This window comes from Oenanthe melanoleuca, chromosome 3 (genome assembly GCF_029582105.1).
Source record: "Oenanthe melanoleuca isolate GR-GAL-2019-014 chromosome 3, OMel1.0, whole genome shotgun sequence".
Taxonomy (NCBI): Eukaryota; Metazoa; Chordata; class Aves; order Passeriformes; family Muscicapidae; genus Oenanthe; species Oenanthe melanoleuca.
In genome coordinates, this window is record NC_079336.1 from 25,517,061 (window position 1) to 25,541,234 (window position 24,174).

The 24,174-nt window shown below is 33.8% G+C and overlaps 1 protein-coding gene across 1 annotated transcript in view; it reads right to left on the reverse strand.

Moving 5' to 3' along the window:
* The window catches only part of EYS (eyes shut homolog), a 674,079-nt gene that overhangs the window by 623,462 nt on the left and 26,443 nt on the right, over positions 1–24,174 (reverse strand). The window contains exons 3-5 of the mRNA XM_056488606.1: positions 14,237–14,430; positions 12,238–12,365; positions 7,132–7,246 (exon numbers count right to left, since the gene is read on the reverse strand). Of these exons, the coding sequence (XP_056344581.1) occupies positions 7,132–7,246; positions 12,238–12,365; positions 14,237–14,430 (437 nt within the window). The remainder of the gene's footprint in view (positions 1–7,131; positions 7,247–12,237; positions 12,366–14,236; positions 14,431–24,174) is intronic.

Consider the following 24,174-nt stretch of genomic DNA (forward strand, 5'->3'; position numbering starts at 1 on the left):
TCCTCCAAAGTTTTCCCCTTTCAGCATATGACTCCCCCACAAGGTGTGTGCTCTCTATTTTTTTGACTGATTTTTTAAAAGTGAAGTGAGAGAATTTGACACCAATCAGTAACAAAGGTATATATGGCTAGAGTTACTCAAGCTCCATGTAAACATAGAGAAATAGTAAAAAAGTAAGTAGAGAATGGGGGAAAAGTTAGGAAATACTATCATAACTCCTGGGATCAGTCAACAGGCTGAACCTGTCTTCTCCCCCTTACCCTTCTATTGGGTAAGAACTGTACTCTGTCTATGCTGAATATTTTTATTGGGGATCTTACTTGTCTGTGTATTGCTTTGAACGTGTTTTTGCAGTCACATACTACCACTGATTCCTTGAAACTTTACCTTTCACAATTTTATATTAATAAGGAATGCTGTTCTGTGAACTGCTGGTGTGAGTCCTCCACAGGCACCAGCTAAGGGCAACATACTCGATACGGTGGGACACCCAGTAAGGGGTGGGAAAACCTGCTGAAAGGTCTCCCTTATGCTGTTGGTGTGTGTCCCTGAATGAGTCAATCAAACCATTCTCCAACCTAGCAGGACTGCTCAGTGAAGGGTCCCCCATAATGGGACACTGACAGACAGGTTGGACACAATGTGATCTGCTTTCCTGGGGTGCTGAGAGACAGATTAAACACTAAGGGCTGAGTAAATCTCCCCTTTTCACATGACAAGACTTATAAGAAGGATGGATAAACACTTTTTTAGCAGGTTATATAGTAAGAGAAGGGATAAGGTTTGTAAAGTAAAAGAAGTTAGATTCAGTTTAGATAGGAGGAATAAATTTTTCACAATGAGAACTGTGAAAAACTGGAGTAGGTTGCCTAGAGAGGTGATAGATGCCTCATCTCTAGAAATATTGAAGGTCTGGTTGAATAAGACTGAATAATCTGACATAGTGGAATATGTCCATGCTCATTGATGGGGATTTGGACTAAATGACCTTTAAAGGTCACTTCAAACCCAAACCATTCTATTGATACTATGATCTTTGATAGGACATGCTCCTTCATATGGAACCCTGATATTAGGTAAAAAAATTAGGAGTTTCAACAGAAATATGTCATAGCTTGAATTAATTAATTATTTTTAATAAAGATTATATTATTTAATTTCTCAGAGAACATATGGATAAAACAGAAGCTAGAATTCAATCCATGCTCACCTCATAAAGAAGGTGGGAAGACGAAGTTATCTTTTGTGTAGTTTGAGGAAATCCCATCTCTCTTTACATATGACTTCATAAATAATGAAATTTTATTATTATTTTTTATAATTGTAAAAGACAAATTAAGAATGTGCATTTTTGAGCTTTTGGTAGTAGATGACAAAAGGGCAAATACTGAAGAATGAAAAATAATCATCAAGAATCTCAAGCTAGAAACTTACTGTACAGTACTGAAAATGTCTGCCAAAAACAGCACAAAATTTATACAGCACACGGAGAATGTGTGTCTGACCTTACTGGCATTAATAAACAGGTGAAATATTATTTTAGTTGTGTGCTTCAGAAATACACAGTGCTGAGTTGGCTGAGTGAAATTTTATGGACTCTTTCTATGGACATTTTCCTTATCTCAAGGGGCCAGCTCCTTATTAGATAGGGAAGTCAGTAAAGAAGAAATTTGGGGAATTTCTCTGTCTTTGAAAAGTGGTTTAAACTTGAATACAGGCTTGATTTTAACTTCTCAGGAGTTACACTTAAAAATAAACCAGAAAATTTCTATTGGTTATATCTGGTGTGTTTTGTTGTCCATTTATATTTAATTATATGCTCTTCTACTATATAAATTCACTAAGATACAAAGATATCTAAAATGATTACATGATCACCGTTTTAATTAAATATTTTTCATTTAAATTTGCTCTCAGAAGAAGGACAATTAGCTTATTACATGAAGATTTCTACTGTTGATTGACTTCTGTACAGTTCAGAGATAATTAGCAGCACATATGAAATGTACCTAGGGTGCTTTGATGGTGTTTATTTCAATAGAAAAAGAAAAGCAGGAAAATTAATTTTTATAAAGTCCAAATTAAACACTGAAGAAGGAAAGAAACTGCTTAGGACATTTTAAAATTTATGTGAACTCTTCTGTAGAATTACTGCTACTGTGTGAAATAAAATTGACTAATTAACTTGTGTAAAACTAGCCCTTAATAGAAGTATCTGACTTTGAACTACTGCTGTTTTGAACACTGAGCTGGAAGGACAAACACAGGAGACACATCAATAGACTTAATGATAGTGGCAAAGTGGCTTCACAGAGATGAGACTATAATGTTCTCATATGGTCCATGGGGAGAAACAGTAGGAGAGACTGTAGATTTTTTTAAAGGGGAAAATGACAATAATCTATTTTTTATGTTGCACATAAGGATAAAAATTGCATCTGAGAGCAACAGACTTTACAGTGCCAGTTTTCATTGCTTCTAGCATTGGTAGTGGATCTGTTATAAATATTCACAATAATTTTATTGCTCTAAACAACTGCTTTAATATATAATATGCCAAATATATTAAATGTTTGTTTCCTTATGGCTTTTTTATGCTTAGAAAACAAACGGTGATAGATACAGTGAAGAGGGCTTAAAAAAAGCCCCAGTGCTTTTTTTTTAAAAGAATTGAATTTGTTAAACAAGTTGTTTTCTCTCAGCTATATTGCCTTTCAGTTCTGGATATGTGATCTAGAAGTTATTTCTCCTCTCATGCAATAAATACAAATGGCTTCTCTAAGATTAAGGTGGAGGCCCTCTTAGGGCTAACTGTTAATATTATTAATGTATATTCATAATTTTTCTTTATCAACCATATATCTTCTTGGTGCACACTTTGTTGTCAAAATATCTCATTCACCATAAAGCTCCAAATATAAAAGCTATGGCTTCCTTACATGGATGTGAGAAAAAGATCAAAAGAGTATAACATCAACTACCATAGAACTACCTACATCTGCAGGGCAGGATTTTAGATATCACTCTTTTCTATTATTTTTCTATCCTCTTATGGTGAATCATAATATTAGATAAACATTATTAAATGTATATATATATAAGAAAGCAAAATTCTGGTGGCTGGGGAACAGTTTTCTGAAGGGAATTGACAGGAATGCATCTGTGTACCTGTTCTCACTAATCAGTGTTCTCCAGGAAAATTACTTGTAGAAGTTAAAACCATTACATCTTTATTGTTAGCTTCACTCTCCCTTAAAAGCACAATCTACTTCCACTGCACTGTAGAAACACTAGTTAGAAATCAGCAGCATTTCCTGTTACTCTTTTAGAAGGTACCATTGGGTACCTCCAATGAGGGCATCCATTGGCAATTATTCCAATCCAAAATTCCACATGAAAGTTTCAGTACAGATTCTCAGAGAAACTTCGAACATTTTCTTTGAATGACCAGCAGTAGGTGTAGTGGTAAAACTCAGAATGATAGCAGAGATTGTTATCTCTTTGTTTAATGCTGCTCTAATTCAATTTCTTTGCTAGCTGTAAGCACTCAGCCTCACACGAATGAGTGGTTTGTCAGGATGATGGGAGAAAGGCAGATTGACAAAATAGACTAGGAGACACTATGCAGACCATGTCAGTTAAAAGAAAAAAAAAAAGGAAAGAAAAAAAAGTCATGAATGAGCATTCCCCTTTTCCATAGGAAGTGCATGGCAGATCTCAAATGGGAGGGTGTGTGGCAGCCACTGTAGAGCTGCACTTTCTTGTCCCTCAAATGCATTTCTGTAGTTCTTCACAACTGACTTGTAAATTCTGTCATTTTTATACAATCCAATGGTTTCTCCCTAAAAAGTAAAGACAGTATGCCAAAGTATGGTATATATGCCAAAGACTTGACAGTTTTCGTACCCTAACTTTCCCACTATCATGTTTTCAAAACTGTGCTCCTTTCCAGGCTTCTAAATTCCAGTAGAGTCCTGTTATCCTCCAAATTTGCATTGGATTAGTTTAATATATTTTTTCAGTATCTTTTTTTTTTAATTGTTTTGAGGTTTTTTCAGTTTAATATCAATATTTCAGGAAGAAACAGGGGATCTTAAGGAGAGATAATACTTTTTGCCATGATCTAAACTACTTGCTGTGGATAAATAGATAGTAAGGTACTTGATCCCCTCTGGGGACCTAGAGGAAAGCTTTACATCCACAAGTGATTTCTTGTTTGTATACTCTCTTTATTGGCTTTCACTGCCCAGTCATGTGCCAGAGGCTTTACTGGAGCCATTCTAAATCACTGGGAGAACACTGCTCAAACCACTCCATACCCTGAGGTGGTTAGCATGTGGCAGCAGTGTGATTAGCATGGAACAAACAACAGCTCTTTCTTCCCTATCACTTGCCTTTTGGGCATTGCTCATATTTTCCCTGTCTTCAGATAAAGATAAGGAAAACAGATACCTACAGCCATAAATTGTTTAAGACAATCAGATTAAAAGCAATGAGAAAATACTATCAGCTGCAAAAGAAGAACACTGGCTTTTCACTTATAAAATCCGTTTAAGAAAAAGAAAAGTTGCCATGAGAACAGAAAAATCTACTGAAAAGTGTATCTGCAGGCAGATTTTTAAATAACTTTTTAAAGAAGCAGGTTATCATATTCTCATAATAATGTAGTTAAATATTTTTATTGAATAAGACTGCTGAAATCTGAAATTAGTTCACACAGCAGTAATTGTATAAGTATGGTTTATGCTCAAACTGCTTTAATTTATTTATTTTCTTAAAATAGCATCCCCTGTCTTCTAGAGAGGCATAGTTATTAATTATAAAATTGAAAAAACAGTACATTAATTGAAAACTTTCCTATCGTATAGATGCTTAAAAAAGGATATATATATATATATATATATATATATATATATATAATATTTTCTTCACAACTTTTACAATTGCCATATTTATTATTAGTAGTTCCAACATTGCAGCTGAAAATCAGGAGAAATTCAATAGCAGATTTCTTGCAATAATTGATAAATCAATAGTAAATAATAGAATTTTTCATAGCAGTATTTTTTGAGGAAGATCTGTTCATGTTCAAGAATTGTGCTTGTCAATACCTCCAAATGATATTCATATTTTTGAAACTGAGTCAAAGCTGCAATGTTGTCTTTTTGTGCTTTAGAAGACAACAAGGTAGACATCATATCTTTGATCTTCTTCAAAACCCAAAAAAAATGGGAGGATTTTTGTTTTCACTATTCATGGCAACTTTGGAAAATATAATCCTTCTCCTAACCTTTTAATATCAGTGAAATGAGTCTGCTGCATTGACTACTGGAAGCAATGCACAATAAGGCCTTCAGCCTTCTGTGGGAATTATGGGGTTTGGATCCCACAGTATAGATCCTCATGAAATTTAATGTCTGGTGAAGTTATTCACAAGGACAGGACAGATGTGACCTGGCACTGATCTGATGGGAAACTGCTGAAACACAGCATTGGACTGTATTACCTAAAAAGCTTTTGAAAATGCTCCTGCTATAATCAACAGCACATAGAAGAAGCAGCTGCTCAGAACCATGCACAATACTTTCATCCCTTTGTTGCTAATGCAGCTTTAAAAATTTTGGTACCAACAGTTGAATATTTTAAATACAATTGTTCCTTTTTTTTCTTCTGAGAAAACCTGATAGATCATGGACTGTTTTAAGACAGCAAATCTGTATGTAATTATGAGAATATAATTTTAAATTATTTCTTAATTTTATTTCATAAACTTAATTTTTAATTTCCTCATTTGCAACCTTCTTAAAACAATTTAGATTATATAGCTGCCTATGATGACCCTTCACTGACAGACAAAGATGTATAACTACTGCAAAATGCTTCCATATATACAAGTGTTTATTTTTGACTACAGGGATTGTCACCAATGGTATGGTGTCACATTTTAAAATTCAGTTTGAGCTAAAAGTTGCCTTGTTTGTCACTGTCTATCAGGAACACTCACTATTGTGCAATTCTTTTTTTTTTTTTTTTTTCCCCTATGCATACAGTGTTGAATACATGTTTTTCTAAAGTAATGCTGCCCACCAAGAAATACTTCTCATCTTTGTGTATTATTAGCTAAACTACCATTTTCTGTGGTCATCTGCACACATAGAAGAAGGACCCCAGAAACTACAGGCCTGTCAGTCTCACTTCAGTGCCTGGTAAAACTATGGAAATTATTATTCTGAGAAATATTGAAAGACACCTGGAGTTAGTTCACAGTCATCAGTCACAGCCAGCACAGCTTCATCAGCAAAGTCCTCCTCAAACTTTATTTCCTTCTATGAAAGGGAAATGTACTTAGTTTATCTAGGAAAATGAGTGGATGCAAACTTTCCAATAACAATTTAAAACTGTCTCTCACAGGATCCTTCTGGACAAAATATTATAAAATAACCAAGTTACATGATGAGTGAGCAACTGGCTCACAGGTCAGGCTCCAAGGGTTATAATGAATGGCATGACACCAGTCTGGTGACTTGTCACTTAGTGGGGGTCCACAGAGCTCCATCCTCATCCCTGTGGAGTTTAATCATATGGAGTTTAACAAGGACAAGAACTAGATTCTGCATCTTGCTTAACATTTTCAGGAGCATTTTATAGAGTCGAAACAAGCAGATCTAATATTTTTTCCCAAATTATCAGTTGAAATGAACATCCCCACACTACAGTTTCATCATCAAAGTTTTAAATTTGTGTTAATTTTAAACATGTTTTTGTGTAGATAAGTAATTTGGTTCTGGTTAAAATAATGGCAACAGACAATCATAATTCAAGCAATGTATTTTTAAAGGCTGCAACAAAGTTGTGATTATCATCTTTGTAGATAATGCCACTGGACCACAATTAGCTACATATTCTTTTTGCTATAAAAATACCCTTCAGTTATCTTACTTGACATAGTACTAAACAAGATGTCAGTAGAGAAGTAATAAAAAAATCCATATTGCCCGAGTGAATTGCCCTTGTGTTATAAAATTGGGCCCCTCTCGTCTCTTAGAGTAATGAATGCATTTCAAGTTTGCTTGTCTGAAACTTTTATACTTTGGAACACTGAATTAGTTTAACATGTATTAAATTACTTACAGTGAATCCTCCAATTATATTAAGACACAATCCTTCATTCAGACAGTTGATGCTGAGCAGCCTGCAGTAGTCAATTACTTCCTCACAGTTCTTTCCAGTGAATCCTGGCATGCAGCTGCAAATACACCAGGGTATTTTAGAGAACTTGCATTTTAAAAGTTAATTGTATTTAATTACGCTCCATAATTCTATTAAATAATTTTCTTGCAGTAACAAAATAGATCTCTTACGTTATTTAAAGTAAAGAGAATATGTTTTCAAGAAATTAAAAATCCCTTGCATGATTCTGGATAATGTTGCTTTTCAAAAATAATTTATTTCACTGATTAAAGTATTTTCACACCAGTATTTAATATAATCTTCCAGGAAAAAAAAAAATCTAGAATGAGGTAATATTTAATAAACAGTTATAGACAAGGTAACAAGGTTTTGGAAAACTATTAGAAAGGATAGGTCAATTTATGCATCAGAGAGATGCTTTAAAATAAAAATAAAAATGTGATAAGTGAGAAATATCAATCATTGCTAATGAATAAAGAGTGGTGTAAATATAAAATAAAGACATGCTTAATTATGTAATGAGCAATCTAGAGACAACAATGCATATCTGTTTACGTGTTTGCTTAATTGTAATTCAGTATTTTCTTTAAAGAAAAAACTAGCATTCTATTTTTGTGACTTAGTTTCATCTGGTGCCAATGGAGTGATGGATAATTAATGTATGTACGAGGAATACAGAAAGTCTGCTTTATGTCAGCACTTATTAGTAGGAGAAAATCCTTTTCTGATGTAGCCCTCCTGTGTTAAAAAAAAATCTCTTATACACAAATTAAAAGGATAAAATTCAAATGAATAGTAAAGAAGTCTTATTCAAAAGCAATAATGGAACAATGTAGAAAAATATTTGAATACTTATATCTTGATAGATAGATAATCCTTGTCAAATACTCTCATTATGTTCTTACAGACACAGCATGTTCCCCTGTCTAAAGGCTATTTCTGGTATCATGGAAAGAAAAGATTCAAGAAGAAGAAAAATGAAATGGCCAGCTAGCTGAAAATTTGTGCTTGAGAAATAATCCAAAAGTAATAGATGGGAATTTTTTTTAGCTGTTTTTAAGAGGTAGGTTGTTTTTCAAATTATTCAGTCCAGAAGCTGGAAATTATTAAAGATTATACAGAATTGCTTCTGGTTTTCCTATGTTCTTGCTCCTAATAGATATGAGATCCAGATGTGTTGCTTATGTTTTCTCATTTAGAAAAAACCTATCCAATTCCTTGTTTCAAAATGCATGATGCTTCTCACAGTTATGCAGCATACTGAAGTAAGTTATAAATTTTCCATAGCAACTACCTAGGTGACAACATTCAACAGAAAGCATCTGAGTTAACCACACTTTCTGAATCACTCAAGAATGTCTATCTGTGGGTATGGCTCTGAGTCTGAGGAATGCACAGACCATGCCCAGAAACTTAAGTCACTTTATTAACCTTAGTTAAGTGTTAAACTGCTTGGATTCAATCAGAAATCCCTGGAAACCAACCACAATTCATACATAGGACCATTTAAACAGAGATAAATGGGTATGGAAAAACCTTCTGTAGTTATATGCTCTGAGGCTGGTATGGACACAACCACATGAGGACACTATGCAAATGCACCACAAAATCCTCATCTTCCTCCTGAAAAAGGTGCATGCAATCATGTTTCTACCGTATCAAGTACTTGGCTTCAAAATTTCTGCAAATTCTATCTTTAACAAAGTTCTAGTTCATGTATTTTAGCTAAAAGGGGTTTTTCATAGTAAAATTTAAGTATGAAAGGAATGTAAAATAATAATAATAATAAGGTTTTGCATAGTTTCTTATAATTTTTAAATAACATTTAAAACCAAGTCAGAGCAACTCAATTACAATGTTTGTTTTACTGATTTGTTTTTACCAATGATCTGAAGTGAAAGAGTTTCCAGATTTTTTGCTTCAATCTTTGATTATTTCCTTAATTATATAATCTAGAAAGCCAATTATAGAAGTAGCTTCTTCTAATTTTTATATGTGCTTTTATGTTGCTTTGCAATAAACTTATCAATGTCAGGAAAAGGAAATGTAAGCTAACAGAAAAAAAGTTGACAATAAAGTTCCAAAGATGGCACCAACAGAACATATTTTCTTAGAACAGCCCTTCACATTTTTTGTGATTGTTTTTTATTATCCTAAAGTACATGGATAATAGAAGAATAACCATAGTTTATAGTGATGGATATGCTTGTTCAGTGCCTATTTGAATTCACCTTAAATTTTGACATTTAAGAAAAAAATGAACGTATTAGATTCCTAGCACAAAGTTGTGTGTGATATCAAGACTGAAAGGATGGAATTAGGATACAAGATAGTCATACATCATAACTGAAGTGGGGAAAATTAAATTGATTCTGATGGGTTGTATGCCTAGAATGGAAAACAACTGCTTTCCCAGAGAAGGAAGGATGTGTTGAGAAGAAGCTGGGATTGTGTAGGATATAATAAAGTAGTTTGGGCATAAGGAGAACAACACAGCACAGGGGGAAGCAAAATAAAAAGTAATGAAGTAAAAAGTGCAGTTCAGCTATTGTTTGAACTTGTGTATGCATCTGACCTAAACACCATTACATTTATTTACGATAAAATGTTTTAGAAGTGGATCATGTAGTAGTATTACATTTAGTATTGCACCAAACGTAGTATGAAACATGCAGCTTATTGTGGATTGGCTAGACAGAGACATAACATACAGTATTTGACAATGATTACCAAAAATGAATCAAATCTTAACTTAAAATGTTGATGAGCAGCTACAAATCTCACAAATCAAGACAACTTAATTAATGGGAGATTTTTTTTGGGTAAAATGAATTAAAACATGAATCACAGGCAGAAAACATCCAAGTCTGTGATTTTAGAAAACTGAAACTGTCTAACCACTGCTCCTATGGGTCTTCTGAAATCCTATGTTAGTCAAGTAGCTACTGTAGAACATGAATTTACCTCTCTATCTGTCAACACCTCCTTTGCATTTCAGCACTCTGGCAAGATTGCACCTCTCACAAACAAAACTCCTGAATGAGATCTTCTTGAAAAATGTGCAATTCATTCTACCTCAAATGTTTTCTCTCACCTAAATGCCTCTTTTCAAGACACATAAATATTTATATTTATTAACTATTTCCATTTAAGTGGTGGAAAACAGATTTTAATTTCACAAAAATTGAGAACACTATTTTTTATTTATTAAAAATAATCATAAAAATTAGTGCAATCAATAATCAAAACCTTTGGAGACTGAATGGCAAAACTAATGCTGAACACTGGAGATTTTCAATCAGCAATTGGACAGACTACTAGATAATCTCATCTAAACTCCCTTTCCCATGAAAGGTTGAACCAGGAGATACTTCAAGGTCCCTTTCGACTTGGGCTGGTCTATGAGTCTCTGATAGAATTGTATACTTATTTTGTTCTAATATTCTGTGGTTGTACTGCACAAAGAAAGCTGTGAACTTGTCTAAGATGTGCCATGTCACCTGCTCTGGACATTTCTCTCTGGAAGATATGAGTCACTTTCTGGAGTTCTTCATCTAGAATGTCTGGTGAGCAAATTGGTTGCTCAGGTAAATGATGTGGATTGAGCACTATTCACAGTGATCTCTCTGTGTTGTTAGCTCCCCTTTAGAGCATTCTCAGTGTTAATGAGCTTATAACCCATTCCAATGTAAAATGGGTTCTTAATTGCCCATTTTTAGGTTCTATTATATTCATTGAAATAATTTCTTCCATGCTTATTCTCACATAATATTACCTAAAGAAAGATACTTCAACCACAGTGTTTTCCCATAGATATTTTTATGAAACCATTTCCATGCTACAATGAAGTTCCTGATACAGACCATTTCTACAAATATTTTGTGGAATTATAGATTATTCAATATGAATAACAGGGTCAGGATAATTTTTTATTGCTTGTTTTTTGGTTTGTTTCTGTTGATAAACGTAATATACATCTGGATATTAATTTTCCATGTCATGCATGTTTTTAATGCAAATTTCAACACATTTCCTACTAATATACATATATTGTAGGCAAGACTAGCTATATAATAATAAGTTATTAGCTTATATCTTAGTTTAAAGAATTTGAAAATGAATGATAACTTGTTCTGTGCTTTACATATCTGTATGGGAAGATGTAACTTGTGTGATTGTATGTATACATGTACTTAGGAATGAATACAAATTAAATTTTTAGGATTTTCTTATTTGGGAAAATTATAAACACAGTTCTACTTATATTTTAATTTCAAGTCCTCTCAACTGAATCTCTGCTGATGCACTATAACTCTGTGTTCTATATGTCTGTTCTATTTTTTATAGTTTCTAAGTTCATTCATAATATGTTGTCAGGCTTTTTTTGTATCACAGCATTAAATTCTCTACTTTTATTAATATCCTAAAATTTGAAAAACATTTACTTCAGTAATGCTTATCAGAATTTACTCAAGCTGTAAGATAAAAGCTGAGCAAAGGGGGAAAGGATAAATTGTATTCCTTACTGCCATAGAAAAAAATCTAAAAATCTATATTAAAATAAAATTAAATTATACATTGGATCACTTCTGGTATGTTAAAATGGATCATTTTTAATCTTTCTGAATAAAACAGTTTTTCAGATCCTGCTTGAAGGATCAATTTAAAGTTTACTAATGTGTGTCTGTGAACTAGAAATTTAATAGGGTGCCTTATGTTTTCAGAAACAACACAAACTTCATACACCCTATAAGAGAATGGCACATGTAATATAACTGTCTTAATTGTCATCAGTGTTTTAAAATTTATATTTTTATAGTATTAATAATAAAACAATTTACAGCCCTTGAATGCTTTAAATCTTTTCGTATTGCTGCCAGAGTTTATAAGAAACCTGAAAGAGTAAAATACAAAAGATAAATATATTTTTCAAAACAAAAGTTTTCTGTGTTCTCTGTGAATGATGTTGTCTTTTCTTTCTGCAATCTGTGTGACATCATCAAGTGAACCAACAAAATACTGAAATAAATTAATTTCCCATCTTACCGGCAGTTATAGTTTTGCTGTTGAGCTACACAAGTTGCATTATTTAAGCAAGGCAATAATTCACATGGATTCAGTATTTTCTCACAGAACTTGCCAGTAAATATTGGCATACAGGTACATGCCACATCCTATAGAAGAGAGGGAAATCAGAAATAATGATTTGTTGTATCCAGGACAATACAAAATTTAGTGCTAATGGTGTTTACATCCATTACCAGTGGGGTCCTAACTGGGACAACTTTTCATCATATAAGGGAGTCTAAAAAGACAGAACAGTTCTAGTCTCAGATAGGTTACAAACTAAATTTAGGACAAGTAGAACAGGCTTTCCAGGACAGATTATACCATACTTGAGTTTGCTAGATGGAAATATGGTTTGTGATTTTTGTTTCGTGATTTCATAACTGAATCAAGAAGGAGTTTATTAATTAATTTAGGGTTTTTTCCTCATTTCTGATTTTGTTCCAGTCTAATGTTTGCATCTATTAAACAGTAAAGTACACAAGGTACATCAGTAACCAGTGTCACTAAGTAGAAGAGGAAAGAAAATCGTGCACATCCATTTTCTCCTACAATATAAAGCACAGAGTCTATGTCTCTCTTTAACACTGAAAGACATCTGTCAGTTACTGCAATCTCTAATTTGAACAGTAAGAAAAGCAAATTATTTTACAAAAAAAATATTTCTTAAGGCTGACAGTACCACTCTTATTGTTCTATACTCTTCATAGGCCTTTTGAAATCAGAAAGTAAAGGAAAAAGTAAAGGGGTTTGTTCCCCTGATGAAATTGGAAGTGCTTAGGTGTTTCTTTAGAACTGGTTTTAAAGGTATAATCAGGAAACACCAACTGCCACTGAGACATTTCTGTGCATGTGGAATACTACTGCAACTGTTTGTCTATTGCACAAAATAGTTTATACTGGTATATTTACTAGACAAAATATTTAGACAGGTTACATAACTTAGAAATCTATCAATTTATTCAGGATTAAGATGTCTCTTTTTCTATCTGTGTATGAGTATGTATCACTGCTGTGTGTTGACTAAGCTTTTGAACTCTTCTTTCACTGTTTTGATTATGTATAATCACTGCTACTTGCAATAGTCATGCTAATGAAAGAACATCAACGATTTTTTTATGTACTACCAGGTATGACTTAATTATCAAAACTTGGTGAGTTCTGCATGAATTTACTATATTTTACAAAAAGGCAAAATAAAGAAAAAAAGGGAATTAAAAAACTTAAATGGCATGAAAAGCAAGAACGAGACAATCACTAGTTAATGAACATCACATTACGCTCTGTGTTTGTGTCAGATTATTTTATCAGGAAGAGGAAAAAAGGAATAAAATAACATGGGTAGTTCCTTGAGTGATAACCAAGCAACTGGTGTGAAATGGGGAGTTTGAGGGTTTTTATAATAAAAAATATTATAAAAACATTAAAAAATAACACATTGAGAAAATGCTCTGTTTCTTCATGAAGCATGCAAAGCCCATAAAAAATTTACATTAGAATTAAATATATTGACACTTGTGGAACAGATCCTCCTGTAAGGTATATATCAAAGCAGATGGATGATAGGAAGGTGATTAGAAACACAATATGGCTTCACAAAGGGTAAATCATGCATGTCTAATGGTGTCTTTCAATGATGTAGCAACTGCATTGATGGGTAAAGGAAGAGCAACTGAGAGCAACTGATAATATTTACCTTGACTTCTGTGAGACCTCTGACATCACCCCACACATCATCATTTCTGCTAAATTGGTGAGAAAGGGGAAAGCTGTAAATGCCCCATCCCTTGAAGTGTTCAATGTCAGGTTGGATGAAATTTTAAGCAACCTGATCTAGCATAAGAGGTCTCTGCCCACTTCAGAGAAGTTGGAAATAGATAATATTTAAATGTTCCTTCCAGCCCAAATCATTCTATGATGAGATGCTGTAATTCTATGATTCTCTGATCAAATGGGGATCTCTAACATTTATACTTACATTTGGCAAATCGATACATGTACCTCTGTTCTGGCATGGCCTAGAAGAGCATTCATTGATGTCAATTTCACAGCTGTGACCAAGAAAACCAGAAGGGCAATTGCAAACATATCCAGACTGGTTATACTGGCATACACCTCCATTCAGGCATGGCTGAGAGGCACAAGGATCACCAGGTTCTTCACAAAATGGTCCTAAAACAAATAAACATAAAAAATACAGAATGTTGGAGTGATGCTTGACGTGCTCTTTTACATTACTTTTTTTTGCTATGTTGTGTTTCCCTATTATTTATCTTTTTTTTTTTTTTTTTTTAATTGTGTTTCTCTAATTTTTTTTTTTTTTTTTTTTTTTTTTTTTTTTGCACTGTGAAGCTCCACTTGCATCCTGGGACATCTGTAAGCTATCACTGATTAACAGCCAAAGAACTTAATATATTCCCTCCCATATGCTTTGTTTTGGTGAATTAAAATGGTAGGAATCTCTATGAGAGGCTAACCTGATCTGTAGCAAAGGAAGGATGTGACTGGAGCCATGGTCCCATGAGATGCTGAACAGTAACTGAACATCTCAGAGCACTTATTATTAATGTAGGCTGAATTCAGTAGATTCCCACACCAGGAGGGCTCTTCTCATTCCTGTTTATAGATCCAGCCAAAGCCTGAATGTGCTTTCAGTAAGCAAACACACAATCACACACATACAGACACTACAAACCTGCTGGCCATGTGGATCAACATGAAGAACTGTATTATATCCCTTAGATAAATATGAACAGCAGTCACACGAGCATAAGCAGCACTGACAGCTCAAATTTTTTTCCTCATCTCTGGCTAGTTAGTGTGAGTAGACACACTCCATCTTCTACATATAAATATAAACCCTCATTAGTGGATGCCTCAAGAATCAGCATGGATTTTAAGTCTATGTGATCACCATATCCAGATCCTGAACCTCTTACTGACTTGCTGGCTCAGAGATTGAATTGTTCCAGATCTGGATGTTATTCTGGTTTCTGGCTAGTCTAGTTTGAAGAGCTATCACTCACCACTAGGAGAGGTGTTAACACAGAAGTAGTAAAGAAAATAGACTTTTATACAGGCTCTGTTTGCCTTGCAAGAAAATAATCTGTAAAATTTCCTCAAGTCAACCTCTTTAATTATTTGAAATTTCCATGTCTCACAAAATTCTCCATTCACTGTCTGTGAAATTCAGTCCTTGCTCATGGTGGTCTGTGGAACATTTGTCAGCCACTTACCCTGTTATTTCTGGAACTCATCAGTTTCTCACCTTATGTCCAGTGGCTTCCCATATACTTCTAAATTCTTGTGACCCTAGGTAGGGCTTAACTGATCTGTCTGCATACCTTAATATTTATGAACTGTCTAAGTATTTTTGGCAATTAACTCTTTTTAATCCTGTGACATCAACGATAAAGAAGAATAATAACACCTAAGAATTTATTTCCATTTACCTCTGGAAAATTAAACAAATATGCCTTTTGCATACCTTTTGCTTTGATGCTCTGATTCAAAGCACTTCCCTAATACATACTTACAAATTACATCAGAAGAATTTCTTAGCAATTTGCTGTAGCGATAATACAGCTTTGTAATAAATCCCTTATGAAGTAGTAATATGTATTGATTCAACATTTTGTTACTCATTTGAACCCACTGACTTAAAAATAGACATTCATAAAAGAATAAATTATACTTTACAAAAATGTGTATAATTTTGAAATGATAAAATGTTTTTAACTCAAATTGTGAACTGCAGGATAAACATAAATAATTAATTATAAACCACTTAATAGATAAGCATGTGAACCTCCAATAATTTAATTATGAATAGACTAACTATCTAAAGCAACTGAAAGTATGTGGAACAACATTTACCAGAAGATTGAAATATCACACTCTGTCTCTACTATATACCAGAATTGTTAATGGGACAGGGTCAAAACATTTTCCACTTTTTGTTCAGTTCAGTACAAATAGTTATTCCAATAAGGCAAAATGAATTGAATCTATCTTTTATGACAGATTATTCACTTGTCTTTAACATTAGAGGACATTCAAAGAATCTTTCAAAAATGTTTTGCTGTCCCTCATCACCATAGTAACCAAATTAGAATACATTGCAAATTCCAGATGTTAGTGCTTGCTAATGGAGAAAGCTAAGGAGGCCATTCCTCAGAAAAAGGACATTAATTGGTGTTAGTGCATATATAAAAGAACATTTGCAACATGAAATGAGGGGGATTGGTAAATTATTTCTTATTATTCATTTTACTATCTAGCTGTCCTGTTCTACTTCAGTGTAACATTGCATCCCAGCAGTACTCATAGATGAGGTTATATATCAAGGCTCACCCTATTTATTTCCTCCATTATTAGTCATATTTGACAAGAATGGGTGCTCCTGTCCCATCCACATTAATAATCAGAAGAAGGAAAATAAGAAAAACAGTGACCTCCTTTGCTCTACCCAAAGGAAAGCCAGAAAGTGAAGTCTCACTTGCTGAATGGAATAATGAGTTTTTCCTGCCATTGTTTCTACTGCTGAATTTATTCACTTCTCCACGTTTTTTTGTGCCACCATTACCAAACATTTCTTAGCCTTTTGTTAAAAAATGGCTCTCAATGGGATTATCAGGACAAGGAAAGTCTAAATGAACAAAATAGGATACAATAATGAAGGCCAGTGGGGAAAACCAGATGAAAAAGGTGCCTTTGGTAATGTTATGCTCATTTGTAGCAAAGTAGAAAAATGGTATTGTTCTGCCAAAAAATAAAAAAAAAAAAAAAAAGGAAAAAAAAAAGGAAAAAAAGAAAGAGATAGTGCAATATTCATTTAAGAGAAGACTAAAATAGCTAGAAGAGGAAAAAAAAAAGCCTGAGAAAGGATAAGGAAATATTTTCAATCACACCATGAGAAACATATCAAGGAAATCCAAGTTTCAAGGATAGCAAAAAACAAACAAACAAACAAACAAAACTTATTACTCTTTTGCCCTTGGCATTTCCTTGTGAAGGGGTATTAAATTAAAATAAGATATTAACTCACAGTCTAAAACACATGAGAAATCTACCAATATCTTTTAGGAAGAATTCAGTCTTGAGTTGGAATTTTTCCCCAATCATTGATATGTCTTCGAAATTTCTCTACTTTATAATTCCCTGTATCCAGCATCTTATGTGAAAAGCAGGAGTAACATTCTTTCACCTGAACATCCGTGCCTGATGAGTTTGACAAACCAAGTAAAGAAATGGAATTCTGGAGAATTAGTGGTTTGAGATTTTTATCCTATTGTTCCCAAACCAGATGTCACACTCAATCTGTTTGTTAGATAAGATTAAAAGATGACTTGATTGCAGTTCTTGAATGGGGAAAATACTAAGCACTAAAGGGATCATTATTTCAGAGAGAAGAGTGTAAGAAATGCAAATGACTGAAGAGAGAAGCAGAATGATACAATGTGAGAAAAACCTCACACATTTTTACCTGAGGTCTCCTTACCTGCCTACCATGAAAGGATTGAATTCTAGAGTTGCTGATGTGTTCACAACAATGGGTTTTGTGAAATACTTCTTTATCTATATACAAGAAGATTTAACTGTATAGAAGAGGATGTATGCAATATAACAAGCTTTGGTCAGAAGAGGTGAGTGACTAGTCCTCCAACTTGCAAACCTATTTATCTAATTTTATTCAAGATGCATACAAACCCTGTTAAAAGTTGTGCAAATCAGGAATTATTTCCACATTCTTTTTTTATATGTACATATTTTGTCTTTATCAGTTGCTCTTGCTGTAATATATTTAAATAAACACATTCACATCCATGTTCACATTTACTGACCTCTTAAATGTTGAGTTAGAAGCAAGGTAAAGAGAATAGGTTGAAAATAGAACTTTATAATCTGATATCAAATGCAAGCCCCAGAAAGAGGACAATATTTAAGCAATGAGCAGTGCAGCTGGGATCAGCACATCAGTCCAGCTAGTACATGCATATTTGAAATGTTTGTACATCTTCTGAAGGCCTGAGACCTAAATTGGGGGGAAAAAAAAAAAAAAGCAAGGCAAATTGTCTTGACTGCATAAATTTGATACATAACCTTCTATTTTACTTTGATATCCATAAAATCAGAGTGTAGGTAAAGTATGTGCCCTAGATGCTGTGCATTTCTGTGGCCAACAACTTCAACAAAAGTAATTTTTCCCTCAGTCACACCCAAAAAGAGACATTTGCTTAAAATACTGGTTTGTATCTTCATATACATTTCTAACCAAAACTGATGAATGATACCTTGTTTTTCCTGTATATGAAGTTTCAGTAAAGTATGAATCAAAATGAAATTTGCTTTAGGCACTGTAAATCTAAGTCTTTCATGGAGTAAAATCTCCATGAAAGATTATAAGGCATATAATCCTAATTTTAGACCAAATAGGCAGCATCAAAGCTCACTGGTGTGCTTTACAGAAAAGCTCTAATCACCATACTTAAAAACAGACATTTTAGAGATAAATGAATGAGAAGAACATTAGCTTCAATCAGAGGGAAGCCTATTAGAGAAAAAATCACAGTGCTGCTAGGAAAACTCATCAAGAGTCCTTATAAACTTTTAGTTTTACCTCTTATCTTGGCTAACATAGTGTTCACAACACAGAGTAAGCTAACAGAACTGTCTGGTCCCTAGCTGATGACAGCCTGTGCACAGGCTGTCCTGGCTTCTGCAGGGCTGTTATTCCCTGGGCAAGAGCAGGGCACCCCCGAGGTGTAAGAGATCAAACAACATTCCTCACCTAAAATCACTTCCTAGAGGCTCAGTCTGCTGTAGAAAGGTGTTCAAAATGCTGCTGGGGCATCAGGATAACAGCTACAGTGTTCAGATTGACAGTTATGACTTTTGTCAAGAACAGCAATGCTGCCAATCATTAAATGTCTAGATTTAAAATAATCTTTCTTTTTTCAGCCAGCTGAGGGTGTTCACCACACAGAATATCTGTGTCCATTAGCAATGAATTCACTTATACTTGATGGGTTTGATATTATTTCTTTCCAAACACTTTTTGGAAAGGTGGTTTCAAACATGTAATGATTAAACAGTTTTCGCTGAGGTGAATTCCTTCAGAAAGGGTGAATTCAATTCCTCAACTGCTCATCAAGTGATAAGGTCTTGTCCATACTCCAAATTAAAGCATGTTCCTGATGGCCTACATAATTCTGTGAGAAGCTCAATACTTTCAAATTCTGAGGAATTACAGCTCTTAGAGATGAAGTCTCACCTCAGATTCATGGATTTGCATTGTGCATGTTTCTCAACATGGTTTCTAAAGGTATGAATGGGAAACATCTGATTAAAATCCTAAATGAAAACAGATCAAGTCAATATACTAAGCAGGACAGATATTTTTTCATTAAAATTAAAATGTATATGTGATTCCAAACTAAAATAGGTCAATAAATAAAAATTTTAGGAAGTAGAATACATATATCAACCATCTATTTTTCAAAAATTATTGCTAAATCTATGCTAACAGGTTTACTTTACATAGTAGTTTATTCTGAGTGTCTTCTTGACACACTTTTCTTTGGCAAAGTGATATAGGTTATATTTGTTGCTTTATTCTTAATTCAGTTATGCAAAATGATACGCCTCCCATTTTTTTGGGCAGCCACAATTGTGTTTATTTGTGATTTATCTCAGTGGAACCTCATACAATCTAGTGTAAATCAGAAAAATCCTATAGTACATGTTGGATGTATCTAGATATAAGGCATCATTACATATATTAGGTAGATTTATTAAATTCCCTGTCTTTCTTTAGGAGTGGAAGTCAGCAGATGAAGAGTAGAATTTAGATATTTGGACACCAAAAGCTTTAGGCTAATACATATTGAGAGACAAACAGAGAAACTCACCTACAATTTAAAGTTCCATAAAAAGCTTTTAAGAAATGGCTGTAATATGCCTGTACAATAGACCTCAGTATTCAGCAATCATGACTGTCATAATAAATGTAAACCCTCAAGAATTCTAACACTATTCAGGACTTCTTGTTGTCATTGGTGATGATATTTGCTATTACCTATGCTTTTGGCAGTAATATTTTCAAGAATACTTCTGACACTAGAACAAATTAGAGATGCAATAATTTATATATTGACAGTGGGCAGTTCAGTTAGTTATGTGAATCCAGGAAGAAGATTCTGAAATAAATCAGCCACCAGAAAGTTTGCATTCTTTTATTTCTCTGCTAATATACATTTTAGAGCAGATGACAGGTGATTAACTTTCTCCTCTCTCCTCAGTGTTACCACAGCCAGCTGAGTGATGGTGAAAGATATGTATGGGCTGAAAAATCATGTGGTTTCATGAGAATACACAAACACTTTCCTCCATAACAAATTATATAATGTGTGGCTTAGTCTTTTCTCTTGTTTGCAGTCAAAAATGTGTGAGGAAAAAAAGGCTTGCATAAATATGTGCCAAACTGCTCCCAACTTTGTACATCAGCTTTAAATAAACAATATATAACTATGGGCAAATGCAGCTTGCAGCAATAGCATATTATACACAGCTGCAAATATTGAACACAAAAATATTGAAAAACTTTCACTACTTTCAAATTTTCAGATGGGAATATACTGTTGTTTAAACCCTTTAATTTCCTCAAGCAGCTTAAACCTTTGGAATTCACTAATTTGTATGAATTCTTATTCCTTAACAAAATTATTTTCAAAATCAGTTTGATGGATTTGAATAATTGAAGCCTGTGATTCATTTGTCTCCATAGTTTCACAGCTAATTATTGTTAAAGATACATATATATCTTCTTTTCCTAATCTGTAGTAGTGTGGAAGCAGGTATACAATTACTCAAGAAGAAAGAAATTGACTGACATAGGGAGTAGTCTTATCAAAAGATAATTGATTTTTCCAGTCTTTGACAAAGGAGTTTGTTCAAGATATATACATCTGCTTTTGTTTCGTCCTCAGAAATTGCAAGTCTAAATGGGAGATACTTCTGTCACAGTGAAAGAGGATTTTGGCTGAGATGAATTCCTACTAAATTGCTTAACAGTATTCAGAAACATGGCTCTAGGCTTGAGACGACTACTAAAGACCTTGGAAATGTATCTTCAGGAGATACAGCCACTTGAAATTCAATAACTGAGGTAAGGGTTGAAAAGAAATGTAAATTATAGGAATATATTCTGGGAAGGTGTAGCCTTGGGCAGCCACAGAGTCCAGGGACGTGCTAAATAAGGGGAAGTCTGAGCACAGGGACTGAGTACATTGAAGAGAAGCAGGATTCACCAGGTGAAACAGAAAGTGAGAGCAAAAGAAGGCTTGAATCTCAGGGTTAGAGAAGCACATCACAGTAACACAGAAGCAGCAAAATGGGCTGAGTAGTTACCAATAGATCGGTTTTGATACCTTCTGTATGCTAGGGGGCAGTGAAAAAAACCATTGAGGATAGCTGTTTAAATAAAACAATTTAAACCTGTATGTTGTTGGTGTTTTATCTTGAGTATTTTGATATTGCTGATTTTTTAACCCAGCTACAAAATTTTAAGCAAATTGTCAAATGATCTCAAGAGGGTTCAGTTGGATTAATGCCTGAAATGCAGTCTGGTCAAATGGATAAAATGTGTGATATGTTGTCAAGTGACCACATAACAACGTTTCATAATCCAAATTTATATTCTAGGTTATGCATTATTTTATGGCAAATAAGTATTCTTGAGTAGAAAAAAAATCCCTAGGAGTATAAATGGAAGAAAATCAGAAAAACTAAATAAATATTAATTAGATTCAGCTAAGCTTGTACATCAGTATAAATCCCTGCGTATTGGGCTGAGCAGTGCAAGCACCTGCCAGTTCTGGAGGGACTGTAGAGGTACAATGTACTCAGAGCTGAAATAAATGCCAAGGCACTAATGTGGAAAGAAGAGAAGAGTCTGAGAGACTCTCATATAAAAATTTGTCATTCTCAAAAGCTGGTAATATCAGCATGGGTTTATGGCTCTAATATTATGATGTAATTTAAAGGAATGGAGGCCTGGTATGGTAAAAGAGGCCTTGAAAATTGCAGACACAGCATGCAGCATATGGCATACAGGTAAGCAGTACTTGGAGGCAAGGTGCACTCTAGGACCTGGAGACCCCACAGCTGTAAACAACTCAGCAGTGAACAGTCAAAGAAATGCAGACCTGGAGGTGGGCAAAACTGGTCTTAGAATAATACTTAGAACAGTACCTAACATCCATTAACCCCACCATAGACTGTAAATTCAGGTGTAATTTGGAACTACAGCCCAATGAAGAAAAAGAAAGGTTGTTAGCAAACATACAAATATGATCCTGAGTAGATCCTAGAGCAATAAAAGTAAAACCATCATCACAAATATCATATTCCTCCTGGACTGCAGATGCTCATGGGAACACCCACTGTAACACACCCCTGCTGCCAATGGCTGTAAAAGGATCAGGGTCAGGGTGAGCATCTGGAATAGGGTTGGAAATTGAGAAGCTCACAAGTTTTATTATTGAAACATTTTCTTCGCAGATGAACCTTAAGGTTGCAATTGTGTCATAATTGTTTGGCCTTATATTTACAGCATTTTTTCCAGAATCCTGCCTTTAAATGTCAGTACATAATGATGCATAATGATGTGTAGCAAGATAATGGCAGCAATATAATGAACCCAAATCTGATAAAATACATGGTAAGTGAAAAAAAAAAAAAAAAAAAAATTAATATAGAAGACACTTGCTGGTTTAATGAGAAGATCCCTTCAGTATTAAGTGAAAATTCTACAGAAAATTGTGTTTTCTCTTTCCAGTTTGGAGATTTGTGCTCAGTAATATACAAAAAGCAAGCTCATATGACCTAACTCAGCAATTTAAAAACTAGATGATCTCTCAAACCCCTATTAGAACAAACAGTTTAAACAGTACACTTTTAGAAGATGGTTCATTACATCCAAAAACATACCTAGGACTGATTGCTCATGGGATGCTTGCTTTTCTTCTAATTAAACATGGCAAACCAACCATATATTTCAGGTTAGATACCAAACTCTAGACATCTGATGTTTCATAACATGCAGTCAGTAAATGAAGTATACATCAAAGTTTGCTAAACAAATGGATTTTAGCTAATCAGATAAAAGAGTTTTACAACAGGATCTTCAGAAACATTCCCATTCTAGCAATCTCCAAAGGCTGATTGATAAAAAAAAGGTTTTTTGAGTCTCTTGCTTTTACTGTTAAAGTGGTAAAACATATTTTGAAGTGATTGACTACTGTTTAGAAAAAAGTCCCATATCTTGGAAGTAAAGAAACTTCAAATATTAAGTATTCCTACCTATCTAGTTAGGGATTTCATTCACATATATACTAAATAATAAATTAAAATGGACAATGATTATGCAACCTCCCCTTTTCATATATGGTGCTTTTATCTTCATCTGTAATTTTGATTCATTTTGAAAAATGCCCCAGATTTAAATTATCTAAGTTCACTTTTATTGATATTAAGTTTGAACATCTCAGCAAATAAGTTTTATTTTTATTTATAATAAAAGGATTTAAATCTACCAGCAAAAAACCCAAAGGAATTCTCAAAGATTTCTCCAAGGTTTGACAATCTTTTGAAATAGTGACTTTTTGTCATAATTCACTGATGGTCATTATAGTAAGATAAATTTGGCTTTTGTCTATTTAGCAGTCTGTAAATCATGAATACACAGTATGGAATTCCCTCTAAATGAAGACAGACACTCTTTTACTTAAACATTTGTAGCAATATTCATTGTATACATTGGGCTTTATCCCTCCTGGAGACAGTGATATTGTTTGTAAAATTCTGCTATGTTGCTAATTCCATAAAATAAGTAAATGAGTCTTGCTAAGTTTGAAA